Here is a 26328-nt window from a genome sequence, read left to right as displayed (position 1 = left end):
CAATACAGAAAAGATCAGAAGAGAAGAAAGAAAGGAAGGAAAAAGCTTCCACTACTAAGAATTATTTGGGAGATAAACTGTATGCCAGGTGTTGAAAGGCTGAAGTACAATAGACAAGCACAGGTGTCTTGATATAGAGGAGATATATGGCTGAAGGAGACGAGAGGAGGGTGGTGATGGGATACTAGAGTAAACTCACAAGGAACAAGTTAAGTGAACATAAGACAAGATGAGGATGGTGGATCATAGGTGGGAATATGATAGTGGATGCTTTCATAAGAGTGTCGGAGTGGGAGTAAACAGGTGTGGGTAGAGCTTAGTGTAGTGAGTGAAAAACAAGGATGGGGGTTCAGATGATGGGAAATACCTGTGTACTGAGGGGTGGAGGAGGGAGATATAGGAGTGACTCAGAAAGTAATAGAATGATGTGCAAGGTGTAGGTGTTGTGGAGGGGGAGAGATAGGGATACATAAGAAGCTATAGTAGGTAGGTTATGATGGTAGAGGGTATTGAGGATGATAGCAGATAAGAGAGGTATTTAGAATGGAGTATTGCAGAGGGGAAAAAGAGCAGTAGCTGATGGCTACTGATTGATTGAAATGGTGTGGGTAAGAATGATGAAGAATGGAAGTGGTTCATGAAGTGGGGTGGGATGATTTTAATGAACATGTTGGACAATACCAGAATCACTTCCCTGACATTCAAGGAGTTTATGAGTATGGTACATAAGATGAGCAGGGATCAAGGCTGCTGTAGTTTTGTGACACAAATGGCCTAATCATCTGCAATTAAAATCCAGGAAACTGACCAGTGATCTAATCACCTTAATATATTTGGTGAAGAAAGACAGATGGTTGTAAATGCCAAGTCCCGTTTTGGTCAAGAACGTACCACCTAACATAGATTAGAGATTAATGACATCAAAGTAAAACTAGACAGATTCATAGACAAAAGGCAATTTTGAGACAGAAGACATGAAAGAAAAGAGCTCACAATTAAGCAAAATTCTCATGGAGGCTTGTAACAGTAAAAAAGGAAGAGCTAAAGACTTAAAAATGTAGAGAAAAACTGGAAGTTGCTACAGAACAATTTGTTGAGGGCTACTGACTAAATCTGTGGCTGTTGTAAGGTTCCAGCCACACAAGAATGGTGATGTAGACAGAGCCATAAAAGCCGAGATGAGCCAGGGAAAGCTGAAAGAAAGGAAACAGCAGAGAGCGAATAGCTAGAACAGAATCTAGGTATTAGGTATACTAAGCTTGGGGAAAAGCAGAATGAAGAGAAGCAGTATGAAGATCAGAGGTGTGAGGTGTTCTGGATTGCAAGGGTATGTGCTAGAGAAAATTGAGAAGCCTGTGGAGAGAAGTATATTTGGTATGATAATGGTAGATGAGTCTTCACTGATAATGAAGAGAAAGAGGCATGGAATTGTTACTATGAATGATAACTAAATGAAGAGGATGCATGGAAAAGAGAGGACCTGCCACAAATAGACCCAAGAGATGACCTACCACAAATAGTGGTTACTAATGCTTTGAAAGCAGGGAAGAGCTGGATCATGGAGCATAACTACTGAGATGCTGAACATATCTGATGAGGTAGGTCACATGCAAGTCACAAACATTGTCACTAAGGTAGTGCAGAATGGTACCATACTTAATGACTAGCATAGTATTATCAACATTAACTGCCACTTGGACAAAGGAAATACAATGCAAAAAGAAAATTATGGTTGATGGACCAGGCTATGAAAGTTACTGAAAGAGTGATAGCACAACTTATCAGAAGCAGAATTAGTCGAGATGAGATATAGTTCAGTTTTGTATCAGGTGGTGATACAACTGATATCCTCTTCCAAAGGAAAGAAGTACTTGGATAAGATAAACTGCTATAACATTTCATTCATTAACTAGGTGAAGGCCTACAGCAGACCTACAAGCTCTGTAATCTGGTAGTCATTATGAAACCCAAGGTTAGGCAAATGGATGTTGATGGCTGTGTAAATCATGTACAAAAACAGATAGAGTATGCAAGTAGATATCTACAATGGTTCAGTCTTGTTTATTATAGTCCTTCTGGTCAAAAGAAAAGATTTTAAGATCAGCTGTCCATAGGAACTGTTATATACCAATGACTATGTTTTTATATCTGAACTGGTCAAAGATTTCCAGAAGGAATCCTAGACATGGAAGTAAAACCTAAGACTAAGAGGCCTCAAAGTAAGCAATGTGTCAGGCTGACTTTGTACTATGCCAAATTAACAAACAGGTCAACTTTGATCAATTGCTGTTCCACTATAATTTTCAGGTTCATCCAAAGTACTGCTCACATATTGACAATAGTGTTGCTACAATGCACAAAGAAAAATATTGTAAACATTATCTAAATGAAGTCTATACGGCTGACTGGCAGAGACTCACTAATGTATGCACTATTTATTCTTTTTTTTTTCTTTCAGTCACAACAATAGTTTTTACTCCTCTGATATCAATTCTGCCCAGACCCACTCAAAGTACACATTTACCTCGTCTCTTCTCGTCACCCTATTGTTTCACTCTACCAAACACAATAATACCATTCCCAATCAACTCTCCCCGCAAAATGCTGCCTTCTACTCTCTTCACTTTTCCTACAGAACTTCAAGTTAAATATCAACTAGGAAAGTTTCTAAAGAATATAGGTGCTGTTCTTCTTCCCTTGATTAAGTGCCAAAAAACAAAAGAAAGGAAAAAAAAACCACATCTAATTTGTAAAATGGAGATTATCTAAAGTTCAGATATTTCTTACATTATAACTGCAATTAGAAATCATAAGCTACATGAAAGAATGAATTTCTTATTAATTGAATAGGTTTCCAAAAGCATTTGTGTCTACATTTTACATACTCTCTCTTACATGGTTTCTCTCTCTCTCTCTCTCCCCATCACCATAGCATTTTTTTCTTAATTCTTCATACCAAGGAGATGTTTCTTTGGTAACAATAGAAATCTAATACCGTAATTGCTTCCTTTGTGGCAGTGAAAATCCTCATATCAACATGTTATGTTAATGTATCATATCAACATTCCATGCAAACACTGACAAAGTTAACAGGTTTCATTTTTAATTTACTCATAAACCATCTGGTAGTGGCATGATAAACTATTTATAGCATATAATATAAATAGTTTGATTAAATTAATAAATATCAACATTAGCTACAGAAGCAGTACAACAATGATTCTAAATGTTAATAGGAGTAAACCAACAAGTGAAATGGATGCTCTTCTGTCAATTCTGTAATAGAATATAAGCATTCAAAAACAATCAGTTTGGAGAGAATTAAAAATTCAGATCATGATAAACAAAACTGCAGGATAACCTTTAACAATGGTGGTATTTATATTTTCTAATGGTCAGTAAATCAATGTAGCTGTGACAAGTTATACCAACCATTAGGTTATAATCACTTGTTACAAAAACTGACATAGGATATTAAGCTTTGAATAGAATAAAATCTACATACAATATCAAGCTTTGATTTTGACAACAAAAAAATAATGCATAGAAATCATACACACAGAAGATAAATGTGACAAATAAACTCAGAACAATGAATATAACTGAGACAACCATCATCATTATCATCATCGTTTAACATCCACCTTCCATGCTATCATGGGTGGGATGGTTTCACAAGAGCCGGGCAAGCAGAAGCCTACACCAGACTTCTGTGACTGTTTTGATGGGATTTTTACAGCTGGATGCCCTTCCTAACACCAACCACTCATCAGAGTGGACTTGGTGCTTTTTATGTGGCACAAGCACAGGGGAGGTCAGTTATGGCAAGGTTTTTACAGCTGGATGTCCTTCCAAACAACAACCACTTTACAGTGTGGACTGGGTGCTTTTAAGTGGCACCTGCACTGACAGGGTCAGAAAGTACTTGCAAGACCAAAAAAAAAAACTTTCAAGAGGGGAGGGGGCATTAGAAGAGGTGATCTTGTGTCAGATGATGGAAGGTTATAATGAGACAGAGAGACAGAAACAGGTGTGCTACCACAAAGGAAATACATGGTTACCCAACCTAAGGGAAGTGCAGGAGAAGGAGAGAGTGTGGGAGACAGCAGTATAGAGGTTGTGGCAAAATGCCGGGCATACTCACAAGGGACAGGGATCAGAATATAAATGGAATGGTTGAGTAAAGGAAGAGAGAGATATAGATAATAGCAAGTGCCAGGGCAAACTCTTGAAGTTCGAGCACCATAATATAAGTGGCAGGATATTGCGAAGGAAGAGTGATTAAAGAGTGCGGAGGCTGGGAGTGAGTGGCAAAAACCTGGATATATATAGTCAGGGGGGCTACCGGATAGCAATGATACAGAGGAACAAGGCCATGAGGTCAGGATTGGTGAGTAAGAGCGAGGCATAGTGTATGAAGGAGGAAATGTGAGGAAGAGAAGAGATGTGGAGATGTAGATTGGTTTGTTGGGATAGGGTGAGTGAAAAGATTTCTTGTTAAGTGTAGGTGGAACACACAGGTCGGGGCTAGCAGATAGCAATAATAGTGAGACAGGGTACGTGGCACAGGGCCAAGAGGACAGGATTGGGGAGTGGGTGGTAAGCATAGTGCACGAAGCAGAAATGTGAGGAAGAGAAGAGATGAAGAGACGTAGTTTGGTTTGTTGTGGTGATGTGAGAAGTTTTCTTGTCAAGTGTGGGTGGGACACAGTGCTTCTAGAACTCAGTTTCGCTGACGTGGGCAGGTCTTCTCTAAAACTTTATATTGCCAGACATCTTGGTCCATTGTCATTTCCTCTGAGAGGCCCAACATCCTGAGATTGATCCTTACCACTTCATCTCACATCTTCCTGGGTTTCCTTCTTCCACAAGTACCATCCACTTTCAGCAATCGGCATTTCTTTATGCAGCTGTCCTCATTCATACACATCACATGTCCAAACCAACGTAGTCTTCTCTCTTGCATACTACATTTGATTCCTTTTATGCCCAACTTTCTTCTCAATACATTTGCACTTTGCACTGATGTAGCACATCCAACGGAGCATACTACCGTCATTTCTCTCCAGTCTACGCATGTCTTCTGCATTCAGAGCCCATGTCTCACTACCATGGAATAGAGCCGTTTGCACACAAGCATCATAAATTCTACCTTTCACTCTGAGAGAGAGTCTTTTTTTTCGCTAACAGAGGTAATAGTTCTCTGAACTTCCTTCACCCAATTCTTAATTCTAGAAACAATACTTTCAGAGCATCCTCCACCATTGCTAATTTGGTCACCTAGGTAACAGAAATTATCTACAACCTCAAGAGAGCCTCCTGGGCATTTGAGAAAATCTAAGTCCTGTGTGCTCTTAGTGCTTATCACATACAAAGACGACTTTATCTGTTAATCTACCTGTGCTTCCACTGCACCTCTTACGTATCCATAGTTTACACAGGGTGCAGCAAATGGAATTTTTTCCAACTCCTTTCCTACATACTGAGCAGGGCCATTTACCTGACAGAAAGAGAGTTTTATCTTCTTTCTTACTAACAACAACTTTTGCTAAACTGCTAAGTTACAGGGATGTAAACAAATCAACATTGGTTGTCAAGAGTAGGGGGAATGGCACAAACACACATTTGTATATGAATACAACAGGCTTCTACACCATTTCTGGCTATCAAATTGATTCACAAGGCATTAGTCAGCCTGAGACCTTTCCAAGATGCTGCACAGTGAGACTGAACCTAAGACCACATGGTTGCAAAGCAAGCTTCTTAACAGTCACATAGTCATGCCTGTACTTATAAATAAATTCACCAACATATTATTGTATCATTTAATGTCTCATTAAAATCAGAGTGGTGGGGCTGTATGTCTATATGTATATATACCCACACGTGTGCGTGCATGCGTGCAGAGAAAGAGAGACAATTAACATAAAGTAAGACACAGATAGACAGTTAAAACCTGCAACCACCATTTGTTGACATTCTTTTATCATCAACACGAGCAAGTATAAGGACCCTGCTATTAATAAATTGAAGTCTAAGATCAATTAAATTCAATCAGTTTTAGAAAGCTGTAGAAAATTAGAACTGTAGATCATTATCTTTGCCAACAGATTCAATATGTTTATAAGTCAAGATATTTCTAACAAATTTACATTATGTATAAGAATAAAATAAGCACTGAAATCTTACTTGCTTAAAGCAATATTATCAATCTATCTCTTGTTTTTTTTTGCTTTTTTATTGCCACTTTCTTGATTGTTAATTGATGAATATATAAATAGTAGCTAATTAAAACTTTCAACTTCATTATCTTTAAATTGTTTATCTCTATTAACTACACACTCATAGCTTCTCAAATTCCTTCTAAAACAGGTTATCTGGAAAATATAAATATGCTTGTACATAACTGGAGTTTAATTCAAATATTGTTAGATATCAGAATAGTTGGAGTATCAGACAAAATACCTTTATATTTTGTTCCAACTCTTTATGTTTTGAGTTCAAATTTTGCTTGGGTCAACTTCATTTGTATACTTCTGGATGGAGTGGGAGATGGGCATTGATAAAGTATCAGTGAAATATGGGTGTTGATGTAATTGATGACCAAACTCTCCCCAAAAAGGAAGTGACCTGTTAACTGTGTGAAAGAATTAGTAAAGGCAGAGATATTGTTTTCAGTCATGTTTGTTTGTTTGTACATGGACAAGATATCTCAAGAACCACTGGATGGATTCGAATGAAACTTTCAGGGATCCTTAGCTTTATGACTGGCATGAACTGATTAGATTTTGGGATCAATCCGGTACCAAACAAGGATTCTGGATTATTTTTCCTGTTTTTTTTTTCCACTTAATTTTTGAGAGTGGTCGGGTTCATTTTTAGTATTCTCGTTTGTTAGAGCAGTTGAGTTTATTCCAGATATTCTCATTTTAAAAATTATCTTTAGCTAATCATTGAGAGGACGTTGGTGTTGCCTTGACAAAGGTTTGTGCACTCTGAGTGCTCTTGTTATCATTATTATTCACATAAAAACTGTGGAATTGCAAAAACCAGTAAAGCACAAGGCTAAATACTTCTAATATTTAGTTCCATGTCTCTCTCTACATGAGGTCATGAGTGGCATCTTTGGTGGAATTGTTCTAACAATTTAAAATGCCTTTCATAACAAGTCCAAGTTTCACAGGAATACAACAGGGATGGTAACACAAATGATTTGCAAAGTGTCAGCTTTGTATTCTTATTTATAGTCAGAAGGCAAACAAATCATAAATCCCATTAGGTAGACAGCCCTGCTCAATCTGTAGAAAATGTGTAGGTAGAAACTCCATAAGATGTACCCGGTGTAAGCAATGGACACATAAGAAGTGCAGCAATATCAAAGGAAGGTTAACTGGGAAGTTTTTGTGTGTGCCAGATGCACAGGAGCAATAAACACTGACGTAAAGAAAACAGATTCCATCACATGCTAGGGGAAAAAAACTACCAAGTCAGTAGTGGAGGTGGATGCTCTGAGAGCATAGCTGCTAGAATAAGAATTGCCTGAGCAAAGTTCAGAGAACTCCTATCTCTGCTGGTAACAAAGGGTCTCTCGCTCAGAGTGAAAGGTAAACTGTATGATGCATGTATGCGAACAGCCATGTTACACAGCAGTAAAACATGGGCTGTGACTGCTGAGGACGTGTAGGCTTGAAAGAAATGAAGCTAGTATGCTCCACTGGATGTGTAATGTCAGTGTGCATGCACAACAGAGAGTAAGCACCTTGAGAGAAAAGTTGGACATAAGAAGCATCCAATGTGGTGTGCAAGAGAGATGACTTCGCTGGTATGGTCATATGTTGCGTATGGATGTGGATAGCTGTGTCGAAAAGTGTCACACCCCTAACAGTAGAGGGAACCTTTGGAAGAGGTAGACCCAGAAAGACCTGGGATGAGGTGGTGAAAACACAACCTTCAAACGTTGGACCTCACAAACGCAATGACAAGTGACTGAGACCTTTGAAGATATGCTGTGCTTGAGAAGACCCAGCAAGCCAAGTGAGATCGTAGCCATGGCCGATGCCAGTGTCACATAACCAGCCCGTTTAAAAGTACCCTTCAATCCTCAGGCAATATGCTGTGCTTGAGAAGACCTGTCGAGTCAAGTGAAATTGTGGTCGTAGCAGATGCCAGTGCCGCCTGACTGACACCCGTGCCATGTATATATATAATAATGGTTTATGTTTGAGATTTGAAGCTTGTATTTGTAACAAGAAGGAAGTGTAGATGTAATGGACATATTGTGCAAATGTTTTTCACTCCTGCTTCTTGTCTATTAAGCAAGGCTATTTTTCCCAGTCTTTCATAGAAAACATGTCTAGCTATGGAAAAATAAGACCTTGTTTAGAAACAGGTCATGTTTGGCAACAAGTGCAGCGCACTGTAGAAAATCTGCTTCAACAAATTCTATGTGATTCATGCAAACATGGAATAGTAGACATTATACGATGACAATGGTGATGATGTATACATTTCTTTTACTCTTTTATTTGTTTCAGTCATATGGCTGCGGCCATGCTGGAGCACCGCCCTTAGTCGAGCAAATCGACTCCGGGACTTATTCTTTGTAAGCTTAGTACTTATTCTATTGGTATCTTTTGCCAAAATGCTAAGTGACAGCGACATAAACACACCAGCATCAGTTGTCAAGTAATGCTAGGGTGACAAACACAGACACACAAAAACATACACACACTCATACATATATATGACAAGCTTCTTTCAGTTTCCATCTACTAAATCCACTCACAAGGCTTTGGTCGGCCTGAGGCTATAATAGAAGACACTTGCCCAAGATGCCATGCAGTGGGAATGAACCTGGAACCATGTGGTTGGTAAGTAAACTACTTACCACAAAGCCACTCCTGTATATATATATATATATATATATATATATATATATAAAACTTTAATTTCCAAATGCTAAGATGATTTATAATTAAAATATGTACTCTTGTAACTACCTAGTAGTGATTTAATGTCCTTTTTTAATATATATTAGTTTGAAGAGTGCTAAGTATATTATCAATGTGAAGATGGTAATTACATGACTTGATGCTGCACCAGTGAAAAATCATTCCATGGTAGTTATCAAATTTTTCCCTTACATGCACCTTATAAAAAACACATTTCTTTTCACTAAAATATTAAAACAACTCTTCCAATAGTTCTCTTCACATCAGTTTTCAAAAAGATAAGCATTTGTTTTCAGTTATGGAAAAAGAGTGAGTGAAATCCTGACAAACATATACTTCAAAGTACCTTCATTACACAGCTGTTTTATATATGTTATTTGATTAAAAAGGGAAAAAAACTGCAATGATGCAAAAATATTTAAAAGTACACTTATTGCACTAGTTGGAAGATATAAATAGATAAGTGCAATGTCGAAAATCAATAGTTTCATTAGCAAAACCTGAAGGTAAACTTAGGTTTCAGAAAGAACAAATACTTTTCAAATATTATCAGCTTTGACAAAATTTTTGAAAAAAAGCCATCAATTATCACTAAAACTCTTTTAAACATTATGTAACTGTTCCATCAGATTTCCTTATATACCTTAGGAAATTCATTACACATCCATGGAGGTTATTTACTACACATACTTTTCCAATTTTTCTTGCTCAGACTATTTTGTGACCAAAGGTTTTCAAAAGTTGGATCATTTTGAAGCTCCTTTTCATACATTTCCTAAATTTTTCAAAATTTCTTTTACCCTTCTCCTTTTAATGATCTTTAATGCTAGGTTTTGGATAAAATTTGTCACTGTAGATTATAATTAAAAAGTGGGGAAAAACACATTAAGTTCCTCAAATCTTGAAGCAGCTTTATGATGGACTAAGTAATCACACCCTTCCCTGAGACACTGTTATGTTATCGATCTAAATATTGTAAGTCACAAACAAAACTAGAAATCAATAATTGTTCAACTTTCACACAACCCCAATACTAAAATTATAAAATAAAAGACTGAGATGTTTAACTAATAGATATACATATTTCTTCACAGCAATAATCAAACTCAAAAACAAAAAAGATAATATATATTACAAACACCTAACCATACTCACCTACAATTAACCGTTCATCATTTGGTATTTCTTTGAAAATTTTCTTGTAATCCTCACTGCGTGATTTATAGGTAGGACTTAAAACCTACAATTGAAAGAAAATTTACGGATATTAGTTCATGGCTTCAGAAAATTTTCTTATGAGAACTCACAGACTTGGAAATATATTAGAAATTAATTTTCTCAATAATCAACAAATGTCTAAAAGAAAGGTATATTAGGTGAAACTTCATCCTGCATAGAACAAATAAATATGACACCCATTAAGTTTATTTACATTATTTGCAACCAAACAAAAGCTTATTTATCTATCTTTCCAATAAAACAACAGAATTTTATGGTCTCACATACAGTGAGAAAGAGTGACAGAATGAGAGAGAGAGGTAGAAAAACCAGATATGCACACTGGGGATAGTGACCCCAGAATGTTATACAGTACCATTTTACACAACAAAACACTGTGCAAGTGATTCCAATGAAATGTGAACTATAAATATATCTGAATTTGTGCTGAATTTGTGGGTGGGCTATTTCCAAATAATCATTTAGTAAATTTTCATTCCATATGTTACCTAAATTAGCATGATGAGGGCTGATTAACAACAGCACCAACAACAAATTAATACAAATTGGATTATTTAAAACGGTGTCTGTCAATTTTGAATCTCTTTCTCTCTAGGTCAGAGAGAGAGAGAGAGGGGGAGAAAGGTCCTCCCTCTCCTTTTGCTCTCTGACCTAGAGGATTTGTATATCTTAGTGCTTCTTTCTCATCCAGTTATCTACATGGGTTGGGCATTTTCAATGAATTTTATCACTTGCATGAACAACTGAAATAGGTTTCACAGCTGAATATAGCTATATAATTGAAAGTAATTGGAAGAAACGCTTATTAAAATACAGTAATTAATGTAATTTGGATTTCAGTTCAACATTAATGTTAGCACCAGACCATAACTTTTAGAACTATTAAGTTGAAGGCCAAAAACTTTAATGACAGAGTCACATGCACTTCCAATTACACTCACACACATACACCTTTACACATATAATAAGATTAAACAACTGAGAATGTATAGAAATATGACAACATACAACTCAATCGCAACCTAATTCACCAGGCTTCCTAAGAAACAGGTCTGGTGCAACTTTGAACAAAGACACGATTGTTATTCAAAAAGAAGTCAAAGAAAGATTTAACTGTAAACAAAAGATTGATAATATGAATTCAAGTATGTATTTTAAAGTTATCAGAAATACTTTTATTAATATACAAGTAAAGAATGAAGAAAAGATAACTAATAACTTAAAATACAATATTAATACTAATTATTCAATTTTTTTTTAAACGGTTCACACACATACACGCATGCATATACATATACTGGTTATGAAGTTTGCTTGCTAATCACATGGTTTCAGGCTCAGACCTACTGTATAGCATCTTGGGCAAGTTTTCTACCCTAACTCCAGACTGACCAAAGCCTTGTGGGTGGATTTGGTAGATGGAAACTTAAAAACTTGTTGTGTATACACGTGTGTGTGTGTGTGTGTGTGCATGAGTGTGTCTCCTTGTCTTGATATTGTGTGACGTAAATGAATGTCATGTCACTTCTAATATTCTGTGGAAACATGCCTGGCTATGTGGAAATATTTACCTTGCTTGGAAACAGGTATGGGTTGGTGATGAGAAAGACAACAAGCTGTAGAAAATCTGCCTCAGCGAAGTCCATCTCTGATCCATGCAAGCACAGAAAAGTGGACGTTGAAACAATGATGATGATAATGATAAATTTGACAATTTGTATTTGATGGGTCCGTGAATTTAGAACTTTTTCATGAATTATTTAGAACGACTATAATACAATCAGATAATAAATCAGAGATGCTCATCTTTACACTAACCATAGAATAAAGTAATCTAAGAAATATTTGCTGTGCAGAGATAATTTAGGTGAGTGGTTTATTAATTATCCACAGAGCTCATTAATTAATGTGAAATCATTTTAAATTACACAAGTGGACAGAAAATGCTTGTATAGCCATTGAATTCATAACGTGGTTTCATAACAACAAAGTAGTTGTTAATTTAAATGAAACATTGCCAGCATTCACCTAGAATAACATTCACTTACATACCAATGGGGACCTATAGTTTAGTTACTGTAACATATATAGAAACATGTATCAGCTCAATCTACTTCTCTGCAACTGTGTATTGAGTACTTAGTTGTTTACATACAGTAACCATTAAACCATGAACATTCCACCAACACCACCTTCATGCACAAACAACTGCTCTAAAATTTCTGACTGCAGTCACACATCCTGGGTTCCTAATTCTGGTCTCACCTTCTGTCTGCTAAAGCAATAGGAAAGGTAGCCTGTCTAGGTCTAAAAACAAATACCATCCATGCTATAATACCATCAAAAAATCCAGCACATCCATGCTGGTAACAATGTAAATGAAGGATGAAGTCTGTAAAACAGATAAAGGTTTGGAGGGAATATATTTTTTTAAAGAAAAAGGAAGAATATTTCTGAGTGTCAACTTTGTTGAAATGTTACCAAACAAATGAATAATGGTAATAAGAATTTAGAATTGAAATGTCAATTTAGTTTCAGATGTAATAAATGATTTATCATCTGTCCTGGGTAAGACTTGAAACAGCATCTGGTTGTGAGACCCTGATTTTGGAGTAGAACCACATTCTTAGCCATTACTGTTCCAAAGTCTACTCTGACCAAGAGTAGTAGCACCTGTCTGGGTCCCAGCTATATGTTAATTAGCATGTTATGGAAAAAAATTCCAAGCACAAACCCTTGTGAATGTCTTAAGAAAGGAAAAGGTTAGGGGAGTCCACCTTGACAGCAAATTTAAGAGTGGAGACCCTCAGGCAATCTGGTGCCCTCTTTCATACCCTTTCAGCAACTCCAGAGTAGGTGGAGCTCTCCGCCAGCCCGATGTAAAACCTATAACTTGCTGGTCACTGCAGCTATCTTAGCTCACTGAGCCATTGTGATCAGACCTTCAAATCTAAAGAGCAGGACCAGATTGTACAGACTGACTCTCACTTTAAAACTACAAAGTGCAGGCTGGAACAAAAGCTCTGCAGCATCAAGAATCAGTGTACATAGCCATTTGAGGGCATACCACTCTTGAACATAACCTTTGGATATGAAGAAACTGTCATCGTCAATTGGGTTTGTAAAATGGCATCAAGGTAGATATCTATAACTTTAAAATTCATTTACCAAAGGCAATTAAGACATTAAACACTAGACACACATCAAGCCCTATTACTACAATTCACTGTTTTGTCTCAGTGGACAAAACTGAAATCTGCTTGCTTCAAACTGAGTAACTAGCAATACTTTTTTCCTATTTCATGATTGGATGATTAAACACACGCAAGAAGTGGAAAAACTCCCTTCTGCAATTATTTGCAAATGCACAATTTAGAAAAGCTTATCCTACAAAAGAAAATCGAGTTATACAGAGTTATAACAGAAAGAAAAGGAGATCATATCTATTTTTTCTTGTTTTCTTTTCTCTACAGTGACAGACTAATTTGAGGTTTGAACTTTTTTTCTCATTTATTTACCACTAGCCTATCGCTGGTTGATGAAAAACAAACTATAAGGCAAGTTTGGATTCAATCAGTAATATACTACACTGAATACCTTTGTACCTATATCATCTCATTCTTTCAGTCAATTTCTCAGTTATTTTATCAATGTTTGAAAGATGAAAGTCTAAACTGACCTAGTTGAAATTTGAACCCACTCAAACTTGTCAATATTAAGTAGCAATTCCAACATTCTTACAAATGCATTGAATAGATGTATATGCAATCCCTAAAATTGAACAACTTGTATTATATTCAATGTGTGTTAATGGAGGACCTTCTTTGTTAATCCCAGAAAAATAAAAGAGGAATTTAGTTGGGGGGAGGGGCAGTGAACTTGGGAAAGTGAGGCACTAAATTAGATTTGTGTGTGTGTGTACCCTTGTCTAAACATCACATGATGATTGTAAATATCATTGTCTTATAAGCAAGGTTGTTCCTTGCGATTCTTCTGAGAAAACAAATCTATCCATGGGAAAATACCGTCTTGCTTGAAAACAGGTGAGGTTTAAGAGGCAGGAAGGGCATCCTGCTGTAGAAAATATGCCTCAACAAATTCTGTTTGACCCATGCAAATATATAAAAGTGGACATTAAATGATGATGATGATACTCAGAATGCTCCATATTCTACTTTCTCTCAGTCATATTGTACATCATCATCATCATCATTTAACGTCAGTTTTCTATGCTAGCATCGGTTGGATGGTTCGACCGGGGTCTGGGAAGCCAGGAGGTTGCACCAGGCTCCAGTCTGATCTGGCAGCGTTTCTACAGCTGGATGCCCTTCATAACACTAACTACTCCGTGAGTGTAGTGGGTGCTTTTTACATGCCACTGGCACAGGGGCCAGAGGAGGCTGGCAGTGACCACAATCGGTTGGTTCTTTTTACGTGCCACCGGCACGGAAGCCAGTCAAGGTGGCACTGGCATCGGCCACATTCGAATGGTGCTTTTTATGTGCCACCGGCACAGGTATCACAACTACAATTTCCATATGATTTTTATTTTGATGTTGATGTACTTGACTCAATAGGTCGCCTCAAACACAGCAGGTCACCCTACGATCCAAGGTAAGCACAGCAGGTCGTCCTACGATCCAAGGTACTTTTGAATGGGCTGGGGCTGGTTATGTGAAACTGGTGTAGGATACAGCCGTGAACTCAGTTTATTTGCCGAGTCTTCACAGTCACAGCATATCTCCAGAGGTCTCGGTCTTTCGTCATTGCCTCTGTGAGGCCCAACGTTCGAAGGTCATACTTGACCACCTCATCCCATGTCTTCCTGGGTCTACCTCTACCCCAGATTCCTTCAACTGTTTAGGAATGGCACTTCTTCACACATCTCTCCTCATCTATCCATAGTACATGACCATACCAGCCCAAACATCTCTCTTGCACGCCACATCCGATGCTTCTTATGTCTGACATTTCTCTCAGGGCGCTTACACTCTGTCATGTGTGCGCACTGACAGACTATAAAAATATCTAGTTCAGTACTGTACTGTCTTGTCCATCTCCATTTCCAGTAAAGATAGATTATAATGAGATCACTTTGGTCTGATTGTTTAAATGCTTAATGAAAATATTATTTTGAAAAATGAAAAAAAAAAAATGAATGGCAATGTTAAGATAAGAAATCCCAGAGTAAACAAATAAACACATATTAAATGTATATAATACAAGTTGTATTATTGTAGGAATTGTATGAGTGTTTAGTCAATGCAGTAGTAAATATTCTAGAATTGCTACATAAGAGACAACACTGAGTTTGAATTTCGCCTGGGTTAGTTTAGACTTGCTTAACTGAAATGGGAAAATGTGGCATAAATTGGTAGATACTTTAACACAAGATAAACTCTGCATATTATTATGTGGGTTCGTTATACAACTTCATTCAAATTTAAAACATTTGAAGCACAAAAAGGAATAAAATTATATATCAAGAATAACCAGCACAATGTCCATGACAATAATGGTGCAAAACTAAAGACTTAAGAACATTTCTCTTTTCAGGTACTTTGGTGATTAAAATACTGAAATCTTAAGGTTTTCAAATAGTCAGAAAATATATAAAGATTATAACGAGTATATTTTAAAATTAATTATGCTTAGACACAATAGATGTTATCCTCATAAATTATGCAATAACTTTATTGTATTTTCAATAACAAGTTGGTTTTGATAAAACAGATCTAATAAGCTTGTTTTAATATTGTTTCCTACTCTCCAGCTTTCTGTAATTTTATATTTTCTCTTCTTTTGGGTGGGAGGAATTTTATTTACTTTAAAAACATAAGATGATTCTGCAACCAAAAAAAGACAAAAGAACTCCAAATTTCAATTGTTTTTCTATTTTGCTGCCTTTGCCACTTTTCTTAACTGTTGCTTTTGATTTCTTAGAAATATTTTTTTCAGATTTACATTGATAAACATCAAAAATTATAATTATAGAAAAATATATTTTTATATCTTTTTTTAAAGAGGCAAAAAATGTAACTGGAGTATTTAAATTTCTTTTTCTTCTCTCTTTTTTTTTTTTTTTGCAAAATCAGTCAAGGTCTCATGATGTAATGCTTAGCACTCTGGACTTTGAATCCAGGGATCTGAGTTCAAATCTCGGTGAGACCTAAGAGTGTTACTTTTAGGCGTAGGAGTGGCTGTGTGGTAAGTAACTTGCTTACGAACCACATGGTTCCTGGTTCAGTCCCACTGCGTGGCACCTTGGGCAAGTGTCTTCTACTATAGTCTCAGGATGACCAAAGCCTTGTGAGTGAATTTGGTACATAGGAGCTGAAAGAGGTCCGTCATATATGTGTGTGTGTGTATATGTTTGTGTGTCTATGTTTGTCCCCCCAACATCGCTTGACAACCAATAACATAATCCCAACAAAATAACATAACCACCTTTAAAATGAAAAAAACAAAACCGACGTATACGACTGGTATGTAAAATATATTTGTGTACTTTTTCTGTTTATTCTTAATCTTCGTGTTTTTGCAAGATTGAAAAAAAAGTTTCGGAAAGCTAACATTTTAAAATTCTTCGGGAAGCGACACTGTGATAGTTTCTATATTTAACCGTGCGGGTATATTCCTATTTTTGCTCCTGTTCTCTTCTACTTCTCTACTAGAAATGTTTACTTTGGAATTTACTTCTATTGAGAAAAAAAAATCGTGTGCATGTTATTTTGAACGAAAGTTTTCTTATGACGGCTTCTCTTCACTGTCTAGAAATCTACGGATGCACATACGCACATAACAGAGAAAAATCAAACAAATATGGACGACTTGCTCCGAAACACCACCAAGTGGGGAATGTACATACATCAAGGTATATTTGTAGAAAATTACACAAAAAATTATTAATTTTCCTGGAAGTTAAGAAGAATTTAAGTGGACTCTGTTGGAATTTCCGAAAATTGTCCCCCATCCCCATTCCAAAACACTTTCACCGGAAATTTTTGTATATTCGGATTCTACATAGTAAATACTATATGCATAGAAAATTTCATTAAAAAATATTCATTTTTCTGAAAATTATGACCTCCCAAAGTCTGGGGGGTAAAACCCTGTAGTTATGCCAACATTTTGTTGACCAGTTCATTGCAAACGAAAGTTAGAAATGCATTCAATCAATTTCTCGCACAAATCACAATTTTCATATTTCCTGCGCCACATTAATTCACATGCTCAATTGTCAACAGACAGGTAAAATTTCCAGGTGGATAAAACAGTAGAACACAGTGTTTAACAAGTGGTTTTAATATATTTGTCATCACGTGCTTTCTTGCAGACAAAAGAGTTCTTATGTTCCAGATTCTGGACAATATAGTCAGAAATATAAACAAAATGTGATGGGTGCTAAACTAGACCCTGAAAGTTATGAAGGAAAAAAAAATAGATCGTGTGAATTTTCCAGCAGTCCTCTCCTCACCCCTTCGGAAAACATTTTCTCCACAAATTTCTTTATAATCGTACTCTATGCTGTTTGAAATGCCAACGAAGGATAGCCAATGTGCTTCTGTAAGATTTTATCAAAAGATATCCATTTTCCTGGAAGTTATGAGGGGGGGAAAAACGGATCGTGTGAATTTTCCAAAATCCTCTCCTCCACCCCTTCGGAAAACATTTTCCGGCACTGTCATGGTATTAGCTGTCAGAAGTGAAAGTAGAAAAATCTGACAAGGAACGTTACTGCTGGTTTGAGTTGATTCTTTGGCTACTGACAGCTAATACCATGACTGGCTGGAGCGAGCTATCTGTCTGTCTCTCTCTCTCTCTATCTATCTATCTATCACTCGAAAGTTATTGGAACAAATTTGACACCTATATCCATGCGTTTGAAAACACAGAGAGTATAAGAGTACTACTAAAGCAGAGTGGTCCCGCGCTAGCTAGTCGTGAGTGGTCGATCCTATTATTTTAAAACTTTAAACTTCATTTGTTTTCTATTTTGATAAATTCTCTCTGTCGAAAATTATATTTTTATATTTTAAATAATTTGCAATTTCAGAAAATATATTTTTATATTAAATTTGCGTTTTCTAATTTGATAAATTCTACGGACACAAACAGAGGTGAACGAGTGATAGATAGAGAGAGAGAGACAGACAGACGGACAGATAGCTCGCTCCGGCCAGTCATGGTATTAGCTGTCAGTAGCCAAAGAATCAACTCAAACCAGCAGTAACGTTCCTTGTCAGTTCTACTTTCAATTCTGACAGCTAATACCATGACAGTGCCTATCCATTTTCCTGAACTTATGAGGAGAAAATCGGATCTTGTAAATTTTCCGAAAGCCCCCCACCCCCGTTCGTTTGCACAATTTTTTTGTTTTCATATTCGTTTTCTACACATTTTTTTTTTACACCCAGTAGGCTTTTTTTGTTTTCGTGACCGTGTCTTAAACTGTACATTAACCCCATCATATTTTGTTTCTTTCTAACTACATTGTCCAGTGTGTCCTCTCGATTTTAATTTTAAGACAATATGTTTGGTTTGAAAGCAATTTGGCTGCTATTTTTAGCAAGTTGAGCAACTACGTAGAAGATTCCCTCGTTAGTTACTGCGGGTGAGCATAAAGTTAATGCGAATATATAAAAAAGCGAAACTTTAGGTATAAAATGTTTAACCAAAGTATTTAGTATCAACTTACCGGATATAAACATCATTTTTATATTTCCCAATTGTGCGTAATTTTAAAATTGTGGTATTTTATTTTTTTTGGTTGTGGTACGTGGAATAACAAAAACGCAGTTGAAACTTATTTGCAAAAAGAAAACATTACATAGTTTCGGCTTTACGTTCTGGCTTCAAATCCCGCCGAGGTCAACATTGTCTTTCGGCCCTTCGGGGTCGGATAAAATAAAGTACCAGTCAAACATGGAATCGATATAATTGTCTAGCGCCAATCTTAACAAATTGCTAGCCTTGTGCCCAAAATTGAAACAATTATGTAGTCTCGCTTTTTGTATTTTTCTTTCTAGAGTTAATGACAACTTTGAACAAGCGATATAGAAAATACAAAATACATTAGGATCTTTGTAACTTTTGAATAATTTTAACAACGTACAATATAAACAAGGTTATACTAATGATCCAGAAAATTAAATCAAAGAGCAGATACACAAAGAAATTATTGCAAATATTTTGTAGACAAATCATTAATAGTTCCCGGTATTGCTTCCCCCTTTAACATTTCAATTATCTATGGGTTTTTAACCGAACTTCAAATAACGAAGCTGACAGCGTCAGCTAGTTTGACCGAGTGAAATAAAAACGTCAAAGAAAATACACTTGGTACGTTAAAAACAACACTGTAAGCGCGTTGGCTGAATAACCAACCAAAGAACGAACTGGTCCCTGCTTTTACGAAAACTGAAGATGTTCAAACGCCGGTACAAACGCGTACAGTTTAACATGAAATTTATTGTTAAAAAGCGAAAGTAAACGGCGATAGAAATCAGAAATGACGACAGTAGAATAGCATAATTTCATTGTATTAAAAAAAGCCTGAAAACTATGCACAGAACGTACATATAGCTTTTACACGGTCTTTTGAATCTATTTTGCCACATATGTTCATGAATCTACTTTTGTTGTTGGCACTCCGTCGCTTACGACGTCGAGGATTCTAGTTGATCCAATCAACGGAACAGCCTACTCGTGAAATTAACGTGCAAGTGGCTGAGCACTCCACAGACACGTGTACCCTTAACGTAGTTCTTGGGGATATTCAGCGTGACACAGTGTGACAAGGCTGGCCCGTTGAAAGAACGGAGAATAGGAATTTTGCTAGAACTGACAGTACCATGGGAAGAGAACATCGACAATGCAGAGAACCGAAAGGAGTAGAGATACGAAAAACTAATCGAAGAGTGCAGAGAACAGGGATGGACTGTCGAGTACTACCATCTGGCAGTGGGGGCTAGAGGCTTCATTGAAAGAAAAATGACAGCGCTATTCAAGAGAAGATTTACGTTTTCAAGCTCAGAACTGAGAAAACTGATAAGGAGGATACAGGAGGCGGTCGAAAAAGCCAGCTTCTATATATGGCTGAAGCGGGAAGACTAAATATGGCTTGAAAGTCATAACATGCCTAGGTGAGACAGGCTGACACTGAAGTGGCTTTGCTGATTGACAGGTGACGGTCTCGGTTAGAGCATGCGTGGGCTAAGATTACGCGCCCTCCATTATCAGTTAAAGTTTAGACAGTGTCACGTGACAACTTGCTGGGGCAGCCTGCTGGAGCGTAGCGGCATGTATAAAAAGGGGAATTTGACAAGCCAGTCAGTCGGACGCTGACACTCGTTGATGCTGCATCGAAGAGGCCAGGGAATAGAAGAAAGAAGACATGCACCCAACACCAGAGCTGAAGACACCTCCGAAAGGGGGGCCCCGCCACGTCAAAACGGTAGAGTAATAGGGGCCGAAACCGGACGTGGTTCCTCCTGATGATGTCTTGAGCTAACTGGATCCTATAAAGGAGCTGTTGTGGTAGCAGACCGCGAAACATGGTTGAAATTCCAGGTACAACAGAAACAGGAAGTAAGAGTGAGAGAAAGTTGTGGTGAAAGAGTACAGCAGAGTTCGCCACCATCCCCTGCCAGAGCCTCGTGGAGCTTTATGTGTTTTCGCTCAATAAACACTTACAACGCCCGGTCTGGGAATCAAAACCGCGATCCTATGACCACTGGGCCATTGCGCCTCCTATATTCATGAAGATACGATGTAAATAATACAACTCTCGTTCAACATTATGTGGCTTAAACATAAGAAACCCATCAATCAGATATCAAATGTGCCCTTGTGGCTTTTCACTTCTGTTGTTGGTTATACTGCACTGCAGCAGTGTACCCCTGCTGTTATTTCAGAAATGCTCTTGTTATTACTAAAAGATACATAACTAGGTGTCTGTCTGTGTTTGTAAAATTATGGAGTTTCACTAATGTCAATTCTAGCGCAAGTTACTTCCACTCTACACTAAACTGCATGCCAGTCCGTTCACGCGCTTTACTATTGTTGTTTTGTTTGAATTGAAAGAAAAATGCAAAGAAAGAACCGGATTATTAAAGCTGGATCTGAGCTAGGATCTAAATTATTAGAAACTGGAAGCAAATGTATAAGAAAGAAAACTAGATTTAGCTCTTTTTGATCATATTGGTCAGTTGCGAAAGTATACAAGAGCCAAGACATTTTCGTGAGTATAAATTTTTAATTATAGGCGCAGGAGTGGCTGTGTGGTAAGTAGCTTGCTTACCAACCACATGGTTCCGGGTTCAGTCCCACTGCGTGGAACCTTGGGCAAGTGTCTTCTACTATAGCCTCGGGTCGACCAAAGCCTTGTGAGTGGATTTGGTAGACGGAAACTGAAAGAAGCCCGTCGTATATATGTATATATATATATGTGTCTGTGTTTGTTCCCCCATCATCGCTTGACAACTGAAGGTTTTGTGTTTACGTCCCCGTAACTTAGCGGTTCGGCAAAAAAAGACCGATAGAATAAGTACTAGGCTTACAAAGAATAAGTCCTGGGGTCGATTTTCTCGACTAAAGGCGGTGCTCCAGTACGGCCGCAGTCAAATGACTAAAACAAGTAAAAGAGTAAGAAAATAATCGTTGTCTGACTCTATACACTAATACAGTAGCAAAGGAGGCTCTCTACACGATTATTCGTCCTGTTAGAAAAAGCAGCCAAAATTCCCAACTGTTTTATGAAAAGGAAAGATAGCAGATAAATGTAGTCGTCAATACACTATCTGAAACCAGCTCACTCTCAAGGCTAACCTGAGACGAAACAACACCATATCAGAAATAAATTTCAGTGGTATTTAGAACTGGAAATAAGTCTCTTTTCAAGGCTTATGCACGCATGTATGAAAGTAAGGTATTTATGGCCGACTAATAAGCTAGATTTCATTTAAGAGCTGCTATTCATAGAACTTTTTAATTTTTTTACCGATTGCATATTTCAAATTTTACTCCTTTTTCAATAGAACTTCTTGAATAGCAAAACAATCCTGAAGATACAAAAATTAAAAATAAGATTAAATACACTCGAAAGGTAATGGACCCTCGAGAAATATTTATCAACATTTACTAACCATTAAAGATCAAATGTCAACGCGTCATTTTATTTCGACATGTTATTACTGACATAAATCTTTAAGTAAAAATTTACTTAAGAAAAATCCGTTCTAAGTTGTTTGGTTTTATAAGAATGTCTATTTATCGCTGTCATGACAACATCGCGTTTTTACGTTGTGCTTATTTAAAACATTAATTATAACCGCATCATATCCTATCGTCTGAACAACAATACTTTTCTATCTGAACCAATCAATAATTTTATCATCTTCCGATTTATGAACATGTAACAGCGTACAATAAAAGTGAAACAAACTGAGAAGAAATGCAATGAAAGAAAATGGAAGAAAAAGATCTTAATCGTTAACAATCGGCAATGACTAGAAAATCGTCTCCATTTGTTTCTTGTAAGGAAAAGTCTTATTAATGTGGAGGCGACCAATTAAGACTGTTTATCAGTCCTCCATTTCGCCCACAAATCAACTGAGTCCACTGTCTAGACACTGACAAAAAGCAACACAAAATCGAATATTACAATTATCATTTTCTTACATCGGGTATTTTCCAATTTAAATTTTATTAACGATTTTAACTTTCATTCACTGCGCTTCTTTACAATTTGTTTCACATCTTTGTCAGTCATTAAAATTCTACGCAAAAAAAGTCATAACTTTACGACTTTTCTTTTTGACAAGAAAAGTGAAAGTAGAAAAATGCGCGCGTGTACGTTTGTATTTATGTGTACGCATGTGAATTATATGACTTCATAAATCGAAAGATGACCAATAATTTGTCTACAATAACACTTTAATGATGCCCAATGCAGATAACTTCGCCAGAACTTGTAAATTAATAACCGACACTGACTAACGATATAACCTATTACCTAACATCTCGCAAAATGCAAACCAGGGCCTGAACTTAGTTTCTCATGAAAATAAAAACTTTATATCAGGTGTACAGCTATGAGCCCAAGATTTATAGGCTCTGCTTATAACAAAGATGGTTAGTATTTATGAACGGCGCTGTTGCTTTTCAATTCACTTGCTACCACATGAACAAACACTTATACAAACACTTCGTTTCCAGTACCCTATGAAAATTAAAAGTGTTTACCTTATCAAAAGTGTCCTGACGATGGATTTGACGAATTACTGGAAAATAGATCCCTGTGGTATTTGTAACAGATAATGATGAACTCTTTTTTTTTTTTTTTCCTTTTTTTTCTACAAAAGTCCAGTCAGTTTTTGACCTGGAAACCAAGTGTAGCATCAAGTTTCTGGGAATTCTAAGAAAACAAAATCATAACACTTCACATACCTTTTCGGCGGTTTTCGAAAATTCTACGTAAGAAAAGTCATAACTTTACGACTCTTCCTGAGACGGTTTCTAAGACTCGGAAATGAGCCATAAATTGTTTTCTATTTTCTCGTTGATTTCTTTAATATTTTGCCATCGTCAGTGACGACATCAACAAAAGTGAAAGTAGAAAACTGCGCGCGTGTGCGTTTGTATTTATGTGTGCGCATGTGCATTACTATTGTTCACGTTTACACGTTTCATAAATATGAGGAATCTTCCACTCATTTCAATCATTGGATTTCGACCATGCTGGGATACCGCCTTCGGAAGTTTTGGTCGATCGAGTTGACCCCGATACTTATATTTTAAAGCTACGTTACGGAGTCGTAAACAAGCCAAAGCTGGTTGTCAAGCGGTGGTGAGTAAACAAACACACAAATACAAACACATCGGCCAGGGGTTTTGTAGAAGACACTTGCCCAAGGTGCTAAACAGTGGGACCAAAACCCGAGTCATGTGGTTGGGAAGCAAACTTCAACCACCCCTGCACCTACAATGGGACCGAAACCAGAGTCGTGTGGTTGGGAAGCAAACTTCTTATTACACAACCACCCCTGCGCCTACCCTATAGGAGAGGCGGAAATGATCTAGTTTTCAAAAAAAAAAAATTGGGGGGGGGGGGTTGTACTTGTATGTTTTAAAACCTCAAAGATTATGATTATGCAAAAAGACAAAAAACAAAAATGTTTTCAAAATTTGATTTTTTTTTTTTTTAATTTTCCCCTTCCTCTTTTTCGTAATTTTTCCTTTTCGACTTTTTTTTTACGAAAAAATTTCCAGCTGTGATTTAAACATCGATTATGATTCCAAGGGGAAAATGAAAATGTTACTTTTCTACTTTTCGCCTTTTCCTTCAATTTTCCATAACTATTTCGTTTATTTCTTGTATTTAATTTTTTCAAATATTATACAAAGAATTTCACGATATCCAACCATTTGATGGTATTTCGTTTTGAATATTTTTTATACAAATGTTGACAGAGGGGAAGGACAATTTTTGTTTTTTTTACTCAAATTGTAATCTCTGATGTTTAAAACATACAAATCAGAAGCGCCGTTTTAGTGGACCAGATCATTCCTACCCCTATTTCTACAGAATCAGTAATATTATATTGCAAATGATCATTGAGACATAATTTTTACTTGCTGTGTAAATGTTTATCTGATGATAAGCAGTGAGAATTAAAAGAATATATATTGGAAGTTTAGTAGAGATGGTTTGTAACCTTGAAAGATGGAGACCTTGAGGTCGTTGACCTCTGTCTGGCTCTGAGTATGACATCATGATTGATTGATACAAATAATCTTGTGAATTTTCACTTTATCAGTAACTTCTCTCCCCTCTCTCTAAATGTTAATATTTTCATTTCATTTATTATATTAATGTATAATTGTTATTCCAATCACAATGTATAAATGGTATTTCTGTGCTACAGCAGAGCAAAAAAATAACTGCTGATGAAGCTATACATACATCTGCTTTGAGATATTGGATATAGATCATTCATTTGACAGAGAAGACTTCGAGATAAATGATCTAAAGAACATAATAGTTCAGAACGATGAAGACTGATTTCAATGAGTCTGATACAGGTGTTCAAACAAATCCGGGACTTAAGGTGTTTCTATGAACACTTTACAGTTTTTAGGATTCTCAAGTTATAGAAAAAAAAATTGACAGAAGTTGAACTACAAACAGAAAGTAGAAGCAATGACATTCGTATGAAGCATGGTAAAAGGTGAACCAGTTACAATATTTAGATTATTCATAGATGAACCCCTGTTACAGCTGATGGGAAACTACTCAGACCTTTATAGTAAGAGCAATGCCACTTTTTAAACCACTTGAGGAACTAGAAATGTTCACTGGCTTCCAAATTCCTAGAAGGATTCTCGTAAGAAATACTTCTCTCAAACTTTTGTGAAATAAACAATGGCAGTGGGAACCATTTTAAAGCTCAATGAATAAAGGCCATGCTGAATGTATAATGGAGCACTTGCACTTCGATGGCATTAACATATGCAGAGAAAGAAGGCCAACAGATGAATTAATGGATACGCATTAGCCTCTAGTCCACAGGAATGCTACCTCCTCTCTTTGTCACTACTACAAAGGTCACTATTCGTTGGACCCAGCTGATCTCATAGTTCCCCCACTTCGGCATCTGTGATCAGTCTCTCTCCAGCTCTCAGCATCCTTGCTGTCCTCCTTCCCTAGATCCATACTAACCACTATGCCCACTTTTCCCTCCCAAAAACATTGTCCCTTTGGAATCTCCTCCCTGCTTGTGTGTTTACCTGCAAAAATTTGAACCGAGCATTAACAGCATCAGGATCATCAGTGTTTGAAAGTCTTCAAAAGTCATGGTCACTGCCCCTTCATTCAAACTCAGTAAGTGGAAAATAATTTTTTTTAAAAATAGAAAAATAAGGTTTAGTTCTGCAAATATTTCATCTCTTCCCTCTGTGAATCTCAAAGGGTCTACAACAGTCACAGATACTGCTTGTCTTTCTCAGACTAAACTGTTAATAGAAAAAACAAAATCCACCACCAACAGCTTTCAATACGACAGAGATGCACTAAAGCAGAACAGTACAAATGCTCTATAACAGCATCATCACTATACCCACGGCTTCTATCAAAATA

The 26328-nt window shown here is 36.8% G+C and overlaps 1 protein-coding gene across 15 annotated transcripts in view; it reads right to left on the bottom strand.

Moving 5' to 3' along the window:
- The window catches only part of LOC106868342 (protein Aster-B), a 261093-nt gene that overhangs the window by 119146 nt on the left and 115619 nt on the right, over positions 1 to 26328 (bottom strand). For all 15 annotated transcript variants that reach the window (XM_089352777.1, XM_014913551.3, XM_089352770.1 and 12 more), the window contains one exon: positions 10107 to 10191. In XM_089352777.1, the coding sequence (XP_089208903.1) occupies positions 10107 to 10191 (85 nt within the window). The remainder of the gene's footprint in view (positions 1 to 10106; positions 10192 to 26328) is intronic.

The sequence above is a fragment of the Octopus bimaculoides genome, chromosome 5, assembly GCF_046866305.1.
Source record: "Octopus bimaculoides isolate indiv1 chromosome 5, ASM4686630v1, whole genome shotgun sequence".
NCBI classification, from domain to species: domain Eukaryota; kingdom Metazoa; phylum Mollusca; class Cephalopoda; order Octopoda; family Octopodidae; genus Octopus; species Octopus bimaculoides.
The sequence above is the reverse complement of the archived record's forward strand: the minus strand, read 5'-3'. Positions and strand labels throughout refer to the sequence as shown.